Source organism: Falco rusticolus, chromosome 9 (assembly GCF_015220075.1).
Source record: "Falco rusticolus isolate bFalRus1 chromosome 9, bFalRus1.pri, whole genome shotgun sequence".
NCBI classification, from domain to species: Eukaryota; Metazoa; Chordata; class Aves; order Falconiformes; family Falconidae; genus Falco; species Falco rusticolus.
The window spans coordinates 30,017,788-30,030,317 of NC_051195.1; the positions used below are offsets into that span (position 1 = coordinate 30,017,788).

The 12,530-nt window shown below is 43.1% G+C and overlaps 1 protein-coding gene across 5 annotated transcripts in view; it reads left to right on the forward strand.

The window, feature by feature from the left end:
* The window catches only part of SUFU (SUFU negative regulator of hedgehog signaling), a 102,006-nt gene that overhangs the window by 44,711 nt on the left and 44,765 nt on the right, over nt 1-12,530 (forward strand). For all 5 annotated transcript variants that reach the window (XM_037401405.1, XM_037401401.1, XM_037401402.1 and 2 more), the window contains one exon: nt 10,732-10,874. In XM_037401405.1, coding sequence (XP_037257302.1) covers nt 10,732-10,874 — 143 coding nt within the window. The remainder of the gene's footprint in view (nt 1-10,731; nt 10,875-12,530) is intronic.

Genomic DNA, 12,530 nt, shown 5'->3' on the forward strand with positions numbered 1-12,530 from the left:
TTCCTCTGTTTCCTGCCCTTCGGCCTCCTGCTTTGCCAAAGTAAAACAAAAGTTTGGCCTGTGCAAACTTTAAATTCCTGAAAAATTAAAGGAAAATAATCAACCACTGAGAAAAATGTGACAGTGATCTCTCAAAGACCCCTGACCTTCCTGTCCTTTATAAGCCCCAAAACTAATGCCTAGGTAACTAGAACACTTTTCTGAAGAGATTATGGAGTGATAACTCCATAGGTATTTTCTCTCAGGCCGTGTGCCCATTCTTGAATAGTTTTTGCTCAAAGGGACACTTTAGTGCAGTCTAGCAGTCTGTCAGATGTCTATGCTGTGAAGGCTATTAAAAGAAGTTGTACGTGTCATCTTTGGGTCCTTCAGAGGAGGATATTGTCTTCACTTCCCTTTCAGGCTTCTTGAAAGCTCTTCAACAGAAGCGTCTCATAGATAGGTATCTAGGGGAAGATCACAAGTGGCTGTACCGTCTTATGGTGCTCCTGTGTCCATCTAAGCATCCGTCTGACTCTGGCTTGCACGTGTGCAAGTATGTAGGAGGTCCAACAACAAGAAAAAAGTTTTTCTCTCCTGCTGCCGTTCTTTTCCGTCACTTAGGACATCGCAAGGTTGCTAAATGCTGTGGGCACAGGTCTTTTTTTCTAGTTGCATCCAGCTGGGAAACATTCAGGTAAATGTAAAACATTCTGGTTTTCACGTGCCATAACACAGGATAGGGTTTTTAAATGGAAGGCAAGTATCTCTTCAGATTGGTCACGTGGGACCACATAATCTGTAAATAAACTGTCATTAAATACCTATTTTGAGCTGAGTCCTTATCTGACAGGAGATCCTGCTGTATAGCATCCTTTCTCAATCTTGGGCCTCCACCCCATCCTGAGGCTATTTGGTTTCTGAAACTATTGAAGACATACCATCCTTTGAAAGGGGAGCTGTAAAACATGTCTTGTTCAGGTGAAGGATGCAGAAACTTGGTGGCAGTGCAGCTGGACAGAGGTGGAAGGGTCTCTTGCCTTTCCTGGAACTCAGGGTTTGGCAAGTGCATCACTCCTGCTGCCTTGTGGTTGCTGGGCTGGGGGATGAAGAGGGCAAGGGCAACATTGTCTTACTTGCCCATTGGAGGAGGCAAAAGCAGCCCAGCCCTGCAGCACCCAAGGGTGATGGGTCTGAGTGTAGAGGAGCAAGAGCTTGGAGCAGGAGAGTTTTGTGGGGCTGTGGAGGAGCAACTCACATCTGTGTTTATTTTCTTTCTCCATCATATTCAGCAATGCCAGGTAAGTCCTTTCATGCTGCTGTGCCTTCCTCCAGCCTTCCCTCCCTGTGGAAGGGAGCCATGCAGATACATTTGTAGATATGTGAGAACTGTGTTGTTGCAAGAGCAAGGCGGGAGATGCATCCTGCCCCGGGCAGCTCTGGATGCCGAGGGGATGCCAAACACAATAGATGGGCCAGCTCCTGACTCTGCCTGCTGACTCTGAGGGCTGGAGAAGGCTGTAAGGAGCAGATGTGGAGGAGCTGAATGAAGTGGGAAGGAGAGGAAGCGTGGGAGGAGGTGGCTGGAGGAGCAGGCTGTATGGAGTCAGGGAGAGGACAGGGGGCCCACTGCTCGCAGAGGGTGGGAGCGTGCCCTGGGCACGGGAGTCACTCGCTGGGAGCCTGCGTGAGAAATTCTCGGAGGCTGCAGTCATGGAAATTATATACGTGTGTAGAGATGGGCAGAGAGAAGGAGCAAGCCAGACGTGTGGATGTGTAATGGATGGAAAGAAATGTCCTGGAAAACAGAAGAGGTAGAGGAGCCTGAGAACCAAACTGATTATTGTATGATTGCATTTTAGCATTTGTTTTTTGTCCAAAATATTACACTCTGCAATGTCACATAAGGCATCCGGGTGCCTGGGATCTACTTTGTGATAAGAAAAGCAGCATTTGCAATTCCCATCAGTGGAAGCTGCAGTACAGTGAGACACATTTTCCACAGTCCCACTGCCAGTAGGGGTGAGTGACAGCTCTGAGCAGGGCGCGGAGGAGTGAGGAATCGAGTTGGCTTGTTGCTGATGCACCGTGGGAAGGCATGGGAGGCCTTTCATCAGGCTTTCAGTCTAGGGGACTTCAATGATCAAATAAGTTTATATATGCTTGCATAAGTTAATGGGGATCTTTTGTGAGGCTCATTAATTTTCCAGACTTAACACCCTGGAGCTGTGCAATAATCAACTTTGTATTTTCAACCTGCTGATTGATTTTTTAAAAAAAAATCTGCATCGTGCTACTGCTTTCGCAACTGTCTTTATACCTCAGAGGTCAAACAGTCCTTACAGTACTGATAAACTGTGTTTTCTACATAGTTGTTTGTTTTTTCAGAAAGAACCTTTTGCCTAGGCCCCTAGTTTCTAAAAACCCAATTTGAATCCCTGCAGTGGAGCTATTGTTTAATTGTACTCCAGGGATTTAATTCATCCTGAGGCATCTTGTCTGTGTTGCATGTCTGCAGCAGGCAGCAGCACCCTGTGAATTTGCACCTTGTTCGAATGCCCAGACTGGGGCAGTTCCTGTTTCCCAGATGGGAGACTGAGGAGCAGCAAAACTGAACTGAAAAAGAAAAACAGGGAGGAAAGACTTTTTTCTAATGGTAGTGCAAATCTGTCATGGCTTGGATTTTACTGACTTTATATTCTTAAAGCACGTTCAGCTTGACTTGAAAATGAAATTATAAACTAACTGCCAGCGGGCCCCACAGATTATATCACCATTGGTTTTCCCCTTTACCAATCCATGTGTGCAGTTCTTTGTAGATTAGGAAACTAAGCAGACAGACTGAATTTAGCATTAATTTGATTATCCTGAGATTATCTTAAATTTAATGTGGCTGGCAAATGAGCCTGAGCAAAGTATTTTTCTTTACACTCTGTTTTTTAGAATTCACGTCTATATAATGAGTTGCAATAACAGTATTACTTTGAGACTTTTAGACGTGATTTTCATATTTTGCTTTTGCATCAATTTATTATAGCTATGTATTTGTATGCATGCTTATATCTGTTACTGAGCTAGTTAGAAATATATTAAGTAGCTCCGGTGAAAAATATAGCTAATATTCAGAGTTGGACTCTGCATCTGCCCTAGTTTCTCTCAATTCTAGCCGTTCAGTCTGCAAAAGGGTACTGAAAACCAGCATCAAAGCTTATTTGTGACAGATTGCCAGATTACCTTTTTTTTAACAAAGCCAGACTGAATATTAAAAGTGTTGGACAAAATACATTTATATAATAAATTATACAGACCATGCATGGTGTAATAGCAATGCAGTAAATTACATTGTTTCTGTAAGTATCGGATAAGCTGCATTCAATTTAAATGTCTGGCTGCATCACTGTCATGCTGGTCAGGAACTCACTGGGGGCCTTTTTAACATTCCTGCTCCCATAAGTCATGGAGTCAAAATCCTTCTTTGCTTTGCCCTCAAATACAGAATCTCTGAGTTATGTGGGCTGACATCTGTGACTCGCTGCCTGCAGTTTACCTGAGGTCTCACAGTCTAACACAAAATGCAGGTTTGTACCCCTTAGAGCAGTGAGTTTTCAAGCACCTGAGTGATGAGGTTAATGTAGGTCTGGCTTGTGTGAGGGATGTGGTCATCTTGTTTGCATGCCAGCATCCCCAGTGCCACACACTTTTGCAAATTTGTTGAACTTATTTTTTTAGACCAAGCTAGCAGAGACGTGCCAAGTGTGCTAGAAGAAACGTGCCAAGCATGCTAGCATAGCTAGGCAACAGTACTGGCTCAAGAGGGTGATCCAGGTAGCCACTGCTTTCTCTGGGGGACAAGCAGGATTGTTTCTTTCAGCATCAACTTGCACATATCCCAAAATAAAGCGACCTTGTAATGATGTTCTGGCTTTCTGCAGAAACAAGAGAGGAACACAGAAACTTGGTTTTGAAGGATATGAGTGCAGCAGAGTAGCTGTTTTCCCAAACCCAAGCACGCTTAGTAGTTAATGCACTTAGTAGGAGAAGCCCACTCTGTGCAGTATCAGCTCATAACCTGTAACCCACTGTCCAGATGGATTTATCTGGCTGGCTAGTCAGAACAGTTTAACCTCTCTGTTGCAGATTTTAGCTGGTATTCCGAGGGCTCTTAGAAGAGATACAGAGGAATGGTCAGCTACAAATCTATTCCTCCAATTTGAAAATCTAGATAAAGAATTGCATGGTGTGACCACGTCAGAAGGGAGGAGTTTCTGGCCTTTGGATGGACCAGGTTGATGTAGTCTGAACTGCCCCAGAGCCAGACTCAGTCTGGGGACTGACTGTATGCCAGGCCATGTATGGACAAGAGATAGATTTCAAGTTCCCTTGCTGTCTCCTTGCTGATGGAATAGCATCAGCAACTTGTTTTCCTCCATACAGTCCCCTATGCATGTGTCAGAGAAGATATTTGACTCCCAGATGCCTGAAGAGCTATTTCCCATCTGCTCTGGGTGCAGGATAGCAAGCTCACTGGAGATGTAACCTGACCCAGATTCAGCCTGGAGCCACCTTTTGGATGGAGCTCTCTTAGCTCCTAGTAGGTGTCTCTGTTTGCTTGTCCTTTTCAAGTTACTCGCAGTGGCTAGCCAGGGGAGTAAGGGCTCTTGGCAGGATCCCATACATATGAAACTGGCAAGTTTAAAAAAGAAATTGAAAATACACTGGGAAGTATGTGTGTTTCTCTGTAGAGCTGGGCAACACCTCTTGAGCCTAGGTTGCATGCATTACACTGTTTATAAAACGTCTTGAGGGCAAGAATATGACTTGGTTTTATTTCTGTAGGCATTAGCAGTATTTAGTTAAATTAAATAGGGGGGGGGGGAGGAAATGCATTCCAAGAAAATACATGAGCAATGTCACACAAAGAAAATTTACTAGTCTATAGTGGAATGGTTCCCTCCCAGTCATTTCCCCAGTTCTCATTATAGAACAGTTGGATAGTAAAGTTAGGAGAGATTGCACAGCTGAGTTGCAACTGCGTGAAGGAACCTAACCTGCTTTATGTGGGCTGTGAAAGAAAATGGATAATAACATTTTAAAGACTTCAAAATATGGGGAGTTTAACAGAGTGGTCTGGTCTAACTGTCTTATAGATGCTGCTTTTGCATAATAGAATGGTACGTAAGCTGGTCTGTGGGAAATTTAGAGACTTCTCTTTTTTGTAGAGCTAGAGAGAGGCTTCAGATTTGCTATTATAAATTATGAAATAGAACTGTAAGTCTGAAATACAATGTTCTAATGTTTTCCTCCTTCTTTTGAAATCAGTACCTCCCTATGAAGCAGTTTTATTTCATAGAATCAGCATTCCCTAACAGAAAGGAAAAAAAGAGTTTTTGCTAAAACACAAACTTGCAGAAAAAGAACCAGTTTCAAACCTGTGAGGAGGGGTCCCCTTGCTGTGTTAGGTTTAAGTCCTGTTAGTGTCCCAAGCAGGAAGGGTGCAAGTGTCCAACAGGTTACTCCAAGCAGGCCTGTGTATTTACAACACATCCAGTGCACCCATGGTAGCTACTGAAGGATATGTATTTATCCTTAGGCAGGTCGGGTAGCTTAGCTCTTCCTTCCATGGAGGGAACATGTAACCACCCAAGGTTTACTAAAAGGCAGAAGTATTCAACAGCATTGTCAATCAGCTTGTATGCAGTAAATCAGAGTCTTACTTTACTCCTGCAGGTTTGCTGATTTATCCATACACTAAAAGAATTTGGATTTAATTTTTTAACATACTTTATTTCAGTTCCTTTGCTGTCTGATTCCTCCTGTTGATGGCTAGATCATTTCTGTACCTTGCCATCTGTCCTGTGGGTTTGGCAGTTCCCTGGTGAGGTCCTGGTAACTTTTTCTGATGACTGTCATTTTTGCTGTGCTCACCTAAGGAAACAAAGCTTATGCAATCATGCTGTTCTCGTGCCTAGAAGACTGACTGTGCTACCCTTATGGTGTTTGAACCTGTTGGCCAGTGTCAAACAGACTTAACAGAGTGGTGGGGCTCTTGGAGAGACATGGTTTTTGAAGGATTGTAAAAATGACCAGGTGAGTAAAAATGCTGAGTGTGCCCCTTGTGGCGGTGAAAAGTCACATTGATGTGTCACATTGACCTTAGACACAAGTGAACCTAGGTGGGGTCCTCCTGTGCATGCCATAGCTGCAGTAAAAGCTTTAGTGAGAGCTCCTTCCTCCTTAAGCAATGAGGAGTCCATTCACAATGTGCACACTCACAAGGAAGAGAGCACCCATAGAAGTCTTCTCCAAACTTACTCCTGAGCATGGAAACCTGAGCTGGTTTGACACTTGGTAGTTGTTACGAATACATCAAACTCCTCCTATTATATAACATTATTTCCATGGACATTTCACATCTCTTGTTGACTTTGCTATGGAGTAGGGTAAAAAGTTCAAAGGGGCAGAAGTGTTTGCAGCAGCAGATCACACGTGAGTCCTGGTATTTGCTGCTCCCAAACTGATTGCTGCCGTCTTATTATGGTAGAGAAGGTGCTTGTCCAGTAGAAGCCCATGATTTTTCACAGCTACTGCTGAAAACCATCTCACCTTTTCCTGGATGCAAATGCATTTTGTCTTCTTAAGAAATACAGTGCAAAAGGACTTCTGTAACATCTGTTGTGTTTCAAAACCAGTAAGAAAACTTTGCAACAATGTGCTAATAGGCCCATCATTACAGCTAGTCAAAAGGGTTGTCAGCAGAGCTTGTTGGGAGTGAAAAGTGTTAGATCAATAGTTGCTGTTAGTGGGCTTGGTTAGAGGCAGAGGCTGTTCCCAAATCTGTGAGGGCCCAGGACAGCATCAGTGTTGTGATGTGATCTTTGCAGAACCAGCTTTGTTGCTGATGCTGTAAACTTAGTGGTTTACTAAACAGATAATTTGCGAAGGAATGTTCTGTGCTTATCTGAAAGAGGAGTCATGTTTTGGCCTAAACTGAGAAATTGTTTTGGGATTCTTGTAACAGTGAGTCCTGTCAGACTGGGCCAGTGCTCCATGGACGTAAACATCTTCCTGTAATCTTTTATTTTTACATAAAATATTTCTTCTACATGTTTGTTTATTCCTATTTTCATGTCTGTATTTTCAAGTATTTAATATATAAGTTTTATTTCATCTATTTCATATACAGCTTCCAGTTTTGAGCTTAAGTCTCTCATTTGATTTCTGCAGTAGGCATCACAATGTGTACTGAGAGGTATGGCTATAAATTTGTGAATTGTTGACACCCCCATATCGGCATCATTATCACTGAAGGTCCTAGTCCCATCCTTGGTTCCTAGCAGTGCAAAACAGAGATCTCAGGACTTAGTGTGAAGATGACAGGCTGCTTCTCCAGTTAGTCCACATGGTATGGAAGATACAGAGGTGTATTTTGGGGAAGAAAGAGCTGTCTTTAGGCATATCTGACTGAAGTGTGTTGCTCCTTGGAAGGTGTTTGTGCTCCTTGTGTACGAGGTGAGTGCATGTGCCCTGTGCCTGCTCATCTCTTGGTTTTATGGAAATACATCTGTACATGTAGGAAATAGTAGCACATCGTACAAGTTTGTGGATGAAAGGCAGGTTGTACAAAGTGTGTTATTGACAGCACTGCATATGGTAGAAAGGTGCAGAAATCACAGGAGACTTCTCACATCCATCTGTGCTGTGATGATTTTGAGGATTTATCTGGATGTTTTATGTTCTAATTCAAGATTTGTAAAAGCCACAAATCTATAAATTTACTTTAGAGGAACCAGTTATGAAAACTTTAGGATTTTCTGGCTAAAGCATTGTTTAAAACTTAAATGCTTAGAAAGATTTTGATTTTCTTGTTTTGTAAATATAAGTGTGAAAGGTGGGAAGAGAGGGTGGTGGTTCCTGTTTCCAGCATGAGGCAAGAGAAAGTGGTTTAGTCCTTTGTTTCTGTAATTTCTCAGCTTCTGTGGCTACAAGTCTGGCAATTCAAGCTGTCCCCAGTGCTGCAATGGTCTTTCTACAAGAGCTGATCTTACATTCCACATAGACTACAATGCAGCAAGCAAAAAGCTGAGTTCCAGGCGGTAATTCAGAATTTCTTGCACTCTTACAGGTTTTAATTCAGCTTCATTTTATTTCAGGAAAAAATGTTGTGATTTGAGTGTGAATTTTTGTGGTGTTCGTGCACGTGCAAAGGAGAGGGAGATTTTCTAAGTGTTCAGTGTTCACATGGACAAAAACAGGTGGGTTTCCAGCAGAGACATTTGCATTTGAAAACCTGCTCTGAAACTGGCTGGGCTTTCCCAGGAGAAGCAGCACCAGCAGTAAAACGCAGGGATCGATCAGCATAGAATTGTGTGAGCATTTGATGGGCAAAATGTTGTGGTATAAAGACAGGGCCCAAGAATAAGCTCTTTGTGGCTTTGTTTAATTCCTGAAAACTGTGACTGAAAGGCTTTTATCATTTAAAGAAAAAATTGATCAGCCACATTTTGCCTAACCTGGAAAATACCACAAGTTCCTTCACAACATTCTAAGTGCTGTTCATTTAATCCAGTTTTAATACTTAAAAAAAAAAAAGTTTTTTATTTCTTTCTGCTTCTCTTTCCCCAACTCTAAACGTAAAGGAATATCTGAACCACTCCTTTTAGTTGCAGAACTGAAAGCGTGTAATTTAGTGTACGTAACGATAAACTCTTTCAAGCAATTTGCATTTGCTGTTGTCTTTCTTTCCTAATTTTAACTAAGGAAAACATTCCCTTACTTATCACAACACTTCTGTTACATGCCTCCTTTTTTGGACCAAGTTCCTTATGGTATTCGGAGTTTATTTTAATTCTTAATCAAATGAGCTGTCCAAAAAATCCATCTGAAAGAAACATATACAATGAATATTCAAACACACGCCAATGGGGACACCTGGTGGAGAAACGACGAGTTGCCCAGGACGCCCTGCATTAATCCCATAGACGGGTGAGCATGAGTTAGCTCCTCAGTGAGGTGACTGAGAGTATTTTTAACCAACTGCGAGATTAAGCAACTGGAAGATAACTCTCATTAGTTTACCTGCCTGCCACTGATGGCTCCCCTGAAGCATCCTGCAGTTGCTGCTGGACAAGAGTACGTGCACATGGTTGTGCTGGTGCTGATGCACAGTGAGTGGCGTGCAAGGACCTGATTCCTCAGTGTCTGTTTTTTAATGTGACTGGGGACAAAGCTGCAATTACTGGCAAGTGTGGTTTCTCTCTTGCTGCTGCAGAAGCTGCCTGTTCAATAATTCTCAGATAAGCCCTATAGATAGTCATTTAAGAGGTGTCCTATGACGTGGATTTGGAAGGTGATGTGGTAAGGTTAGGTGAAGATATATCCAGGACCACATATGGTCATAGCTGCGGGGCACAGGAGAGCAGTCCTCTGAATTTGAGCCTGCCCTGTGTCACATGAGATGCTCCAGTCTCAACAGGTAGCAACTCAAGTAACCACTAATATTTTCTGGTCTGGAGTGGAAGGTCCTAGTCGTCCTCCGGTGGACAAGGCCTTCCTTCCCACCCTCCTGAAACCGTGACCTTGGGAGAGACCATGGTGAATACAGCAGCCCAGGCTGCCTTCATCAGGGAGAAGGGGTACTGTGCTTGCCACTGACTTTGGAAGCAGGCCAGCAGTACTTGGTTCATCCCTGGGACCCTACACCTATGTCAGAAGGCAGAATAGGGATTCTGGGCTGGTTATTTATATGTGCTATAAAAGCTCTACCTGGACTGGGACAAGCACAAGACCAGAGGACAAGGCAGTCAGCTAGGCAGTGTTATTGCACGCATGCTGTAGGAGCTGTGTGCAAATGAAGCATGCGTTAATTGGTGTAAAAATGGTCATGGTTGTTTTACTTTTAGCTCACTCAGAAAGCAAGCATTAGCCTCTCCTGTGATGGGGCAGCAACAAACAGATGAGTTCCGGTGTGCTTTCTGGCACGCACCAGCTGTGGAACATGGGATTATCCGTGGGGTTTGTCTTTCTAAGTAAGAGAGGAGGAAAAGAAACGAATACTTACAGTTGTGAAGAAGGAAGGGTAATTTCTGGCTCTTTGTTTTGATGCAGTCTATTCTGACATGGAGTGATATTTATAGCCTACTGGTTTTCTCATTGTTTGGGAAAGAAGAAACATAATAATTATAATTCTGCACCAGAGCCACCAGGTAACTGGGAGAGAAAGTGACTTTGACTTAGACCATGACAAGTTGGACAGCGGACTGGATTTTTATTAGATATACTAGACTATTATTTGTGTTTAATTCACATTTCAGAATCTTTTTCTCTGTGGCAAATCAGAGCTGCATTAGGTATGAATTGCTGTCCCATAGGCATCCAGTATGGCCTGTTGGCTCTCTGTGCCTTCTCGCAAAACAAGACTAGTAGTAAATGAGACACAAGCTAATTTTATTTGTTGTTATTCCTGTGTTGGAATTAATATCAAAGCAGGACATAATTTTTTGCCACAGGACTCCAGTGTGGGCAATTTTTAAGTCAGAATTGAGATGGCTCAATGAGATTCCTTTCCTGCTTCAGGGGCTTCCGCTGCCTTGGAGACTCAGCAGAGCTGGCTGGAGGCAGTCACTGTGAATAGCCTCAAGTGACTGTTTTGGTCCAGACCAGAGGTCCCTGCCTGACAGCGGTCAGGAGCAGATGGTAACAGAATATTCTAGCAGACTTTATGGACTAAATATTTCTTGCTTCTCTTCCTTGCAGAAAACACCTTCTGCAGCGGTGACCATGTATCGTGGCACAGCCCTTTGGACAACAGTGAATCTAGAATCCAGCATATGTTACTGACAGAAGACCCTCAGATGCAGCCAGTGCAGACTCCTTTTGGGGTTGTTACTTTTCTACAGGTATGACCCAGCAATGGTGGCTCTGACTGTCACTTCCTGGGCACGGAATGTGGCTAACATTACATTTCATTTAGCTTTGCTAAGTCAGGTACTTATTATCCTGTCTTCCGCCTTTCTTCCTTATTTCATTGCCATGGATCTCATCTTTGAGTTGTTACTCTGGAGGTATTCAGTAAGCATTTTACGAGGATTGAGCAGTGACGCCCTCAGTTCTCAAGATAGAGGTCTATCTGATGGGGAGAAGGTTTACACCCCAAAACAGACCTGGAGTTGAATATTACATTACTGCTCTGAAATTTCAAATATGAACATAGGGGAAGCAGCTGAGAGAAACACTTTTGAAAGGTAATGTAAAGCTAAATTCAAATTAATTCTGTGGCAGTATTGGTAAGTAATCCACTGGTTTGAGTTCCAGGAAAAAAAGAGTTTGGAGCAGGACTCGGAGTTGCTTTAGCATTATTTAATGGCAGAAATGTAGCTTGCAGCATTGACTCAGAGATTCTTTAGAGGCTAAGTGAGTTTTCCTGCACTGACCTACTGGTTAAGAAAGGTTGAGGTTTGGTTTGCAAAAGAAATATTTTTTAAAATCCCTTGCAATTTAACCCTACTGTTCAGTGAAGGGAGCTTCCTTAGCCAAACAGCTTTACTTGCTTTCCCAAAGCCGCCCTCCTCAGTAATGTCTCTTAGACATGGGCTGCTTTGGATATATTTAAATTTCATGTGGAGTTAATAACCTTAGTGGAAGAGCTGGCATAGTTTATGCCAACTGCTGATTTCTCCCTGCTCCGTGGAAAAGCTTCCATCCTGTGGGAAAATGCAAGTGTCTGTATTTTACAATTTAAGCTTCAAGTTGCTTCCATTTGTCCTTGGCTGTAGTTGCAACATTAAGAGGAAGCTCCATTACCACAGACCTGTATAAGGCAACAGCTGTGCAAGAGCAAAGGCTTTCCTGAATTTTCTGAGGTGCCTAAAAGTCTGGTTCTACCAATAAAAAAAGAGATGGGTGTGGGATTAATCAGTGAAAGGTGAGTTGTAGGACCTGGAAGGGGAGACAGAGAGCCAAGCTAAGCTAGGTGATTCCTGGCTGACTCCCCAGTTAGTGCTGCATTAGTCCATGTCTCTTCTGTGCCAAGCTGATCTGGTTTAAAAGACAGTCAACTTTTTACATGCTGAGGCTTTTGGCCTCTAATCTTTCACAACACAGACGACTGACTTGTTTTTCCCCTTTGTTTGATGCTTGTTGTTATGGATTTATTTTGACCCTTGAGGATAAATGATTGCAAAAAGAAAAGCATGAACACAAAATATGATTTCCTGTTTAGAGTCTTGCTGTTTGTTTGTAATTAGTGAGTGAAGGCCCAGGGAGGGGTGTCCTGAAGCGAGGGTAATTCTGGCTGTTCATGGAGGAAGCCTGGGACATGGGTGGGGATGAAGTGCATCTCCAAGGGCTGGGTCCTGAGAAAATGAGCTCTGCAAGGGGCAGGGGAGGCAGGGTGTGCAGAGCTGGGTATGCGCTGATGTTGGTTATTTTCCATGCAGATCTCTATCAGTGCAGGTATGTGCTTGCGGCAAAGGCACATGCTGCACTTCTGCTTGCTGCTCTTCAGCACTTAGTTTTCAGGTTTCCTCTTTTCTGATAAAACATCAGTTGGACAG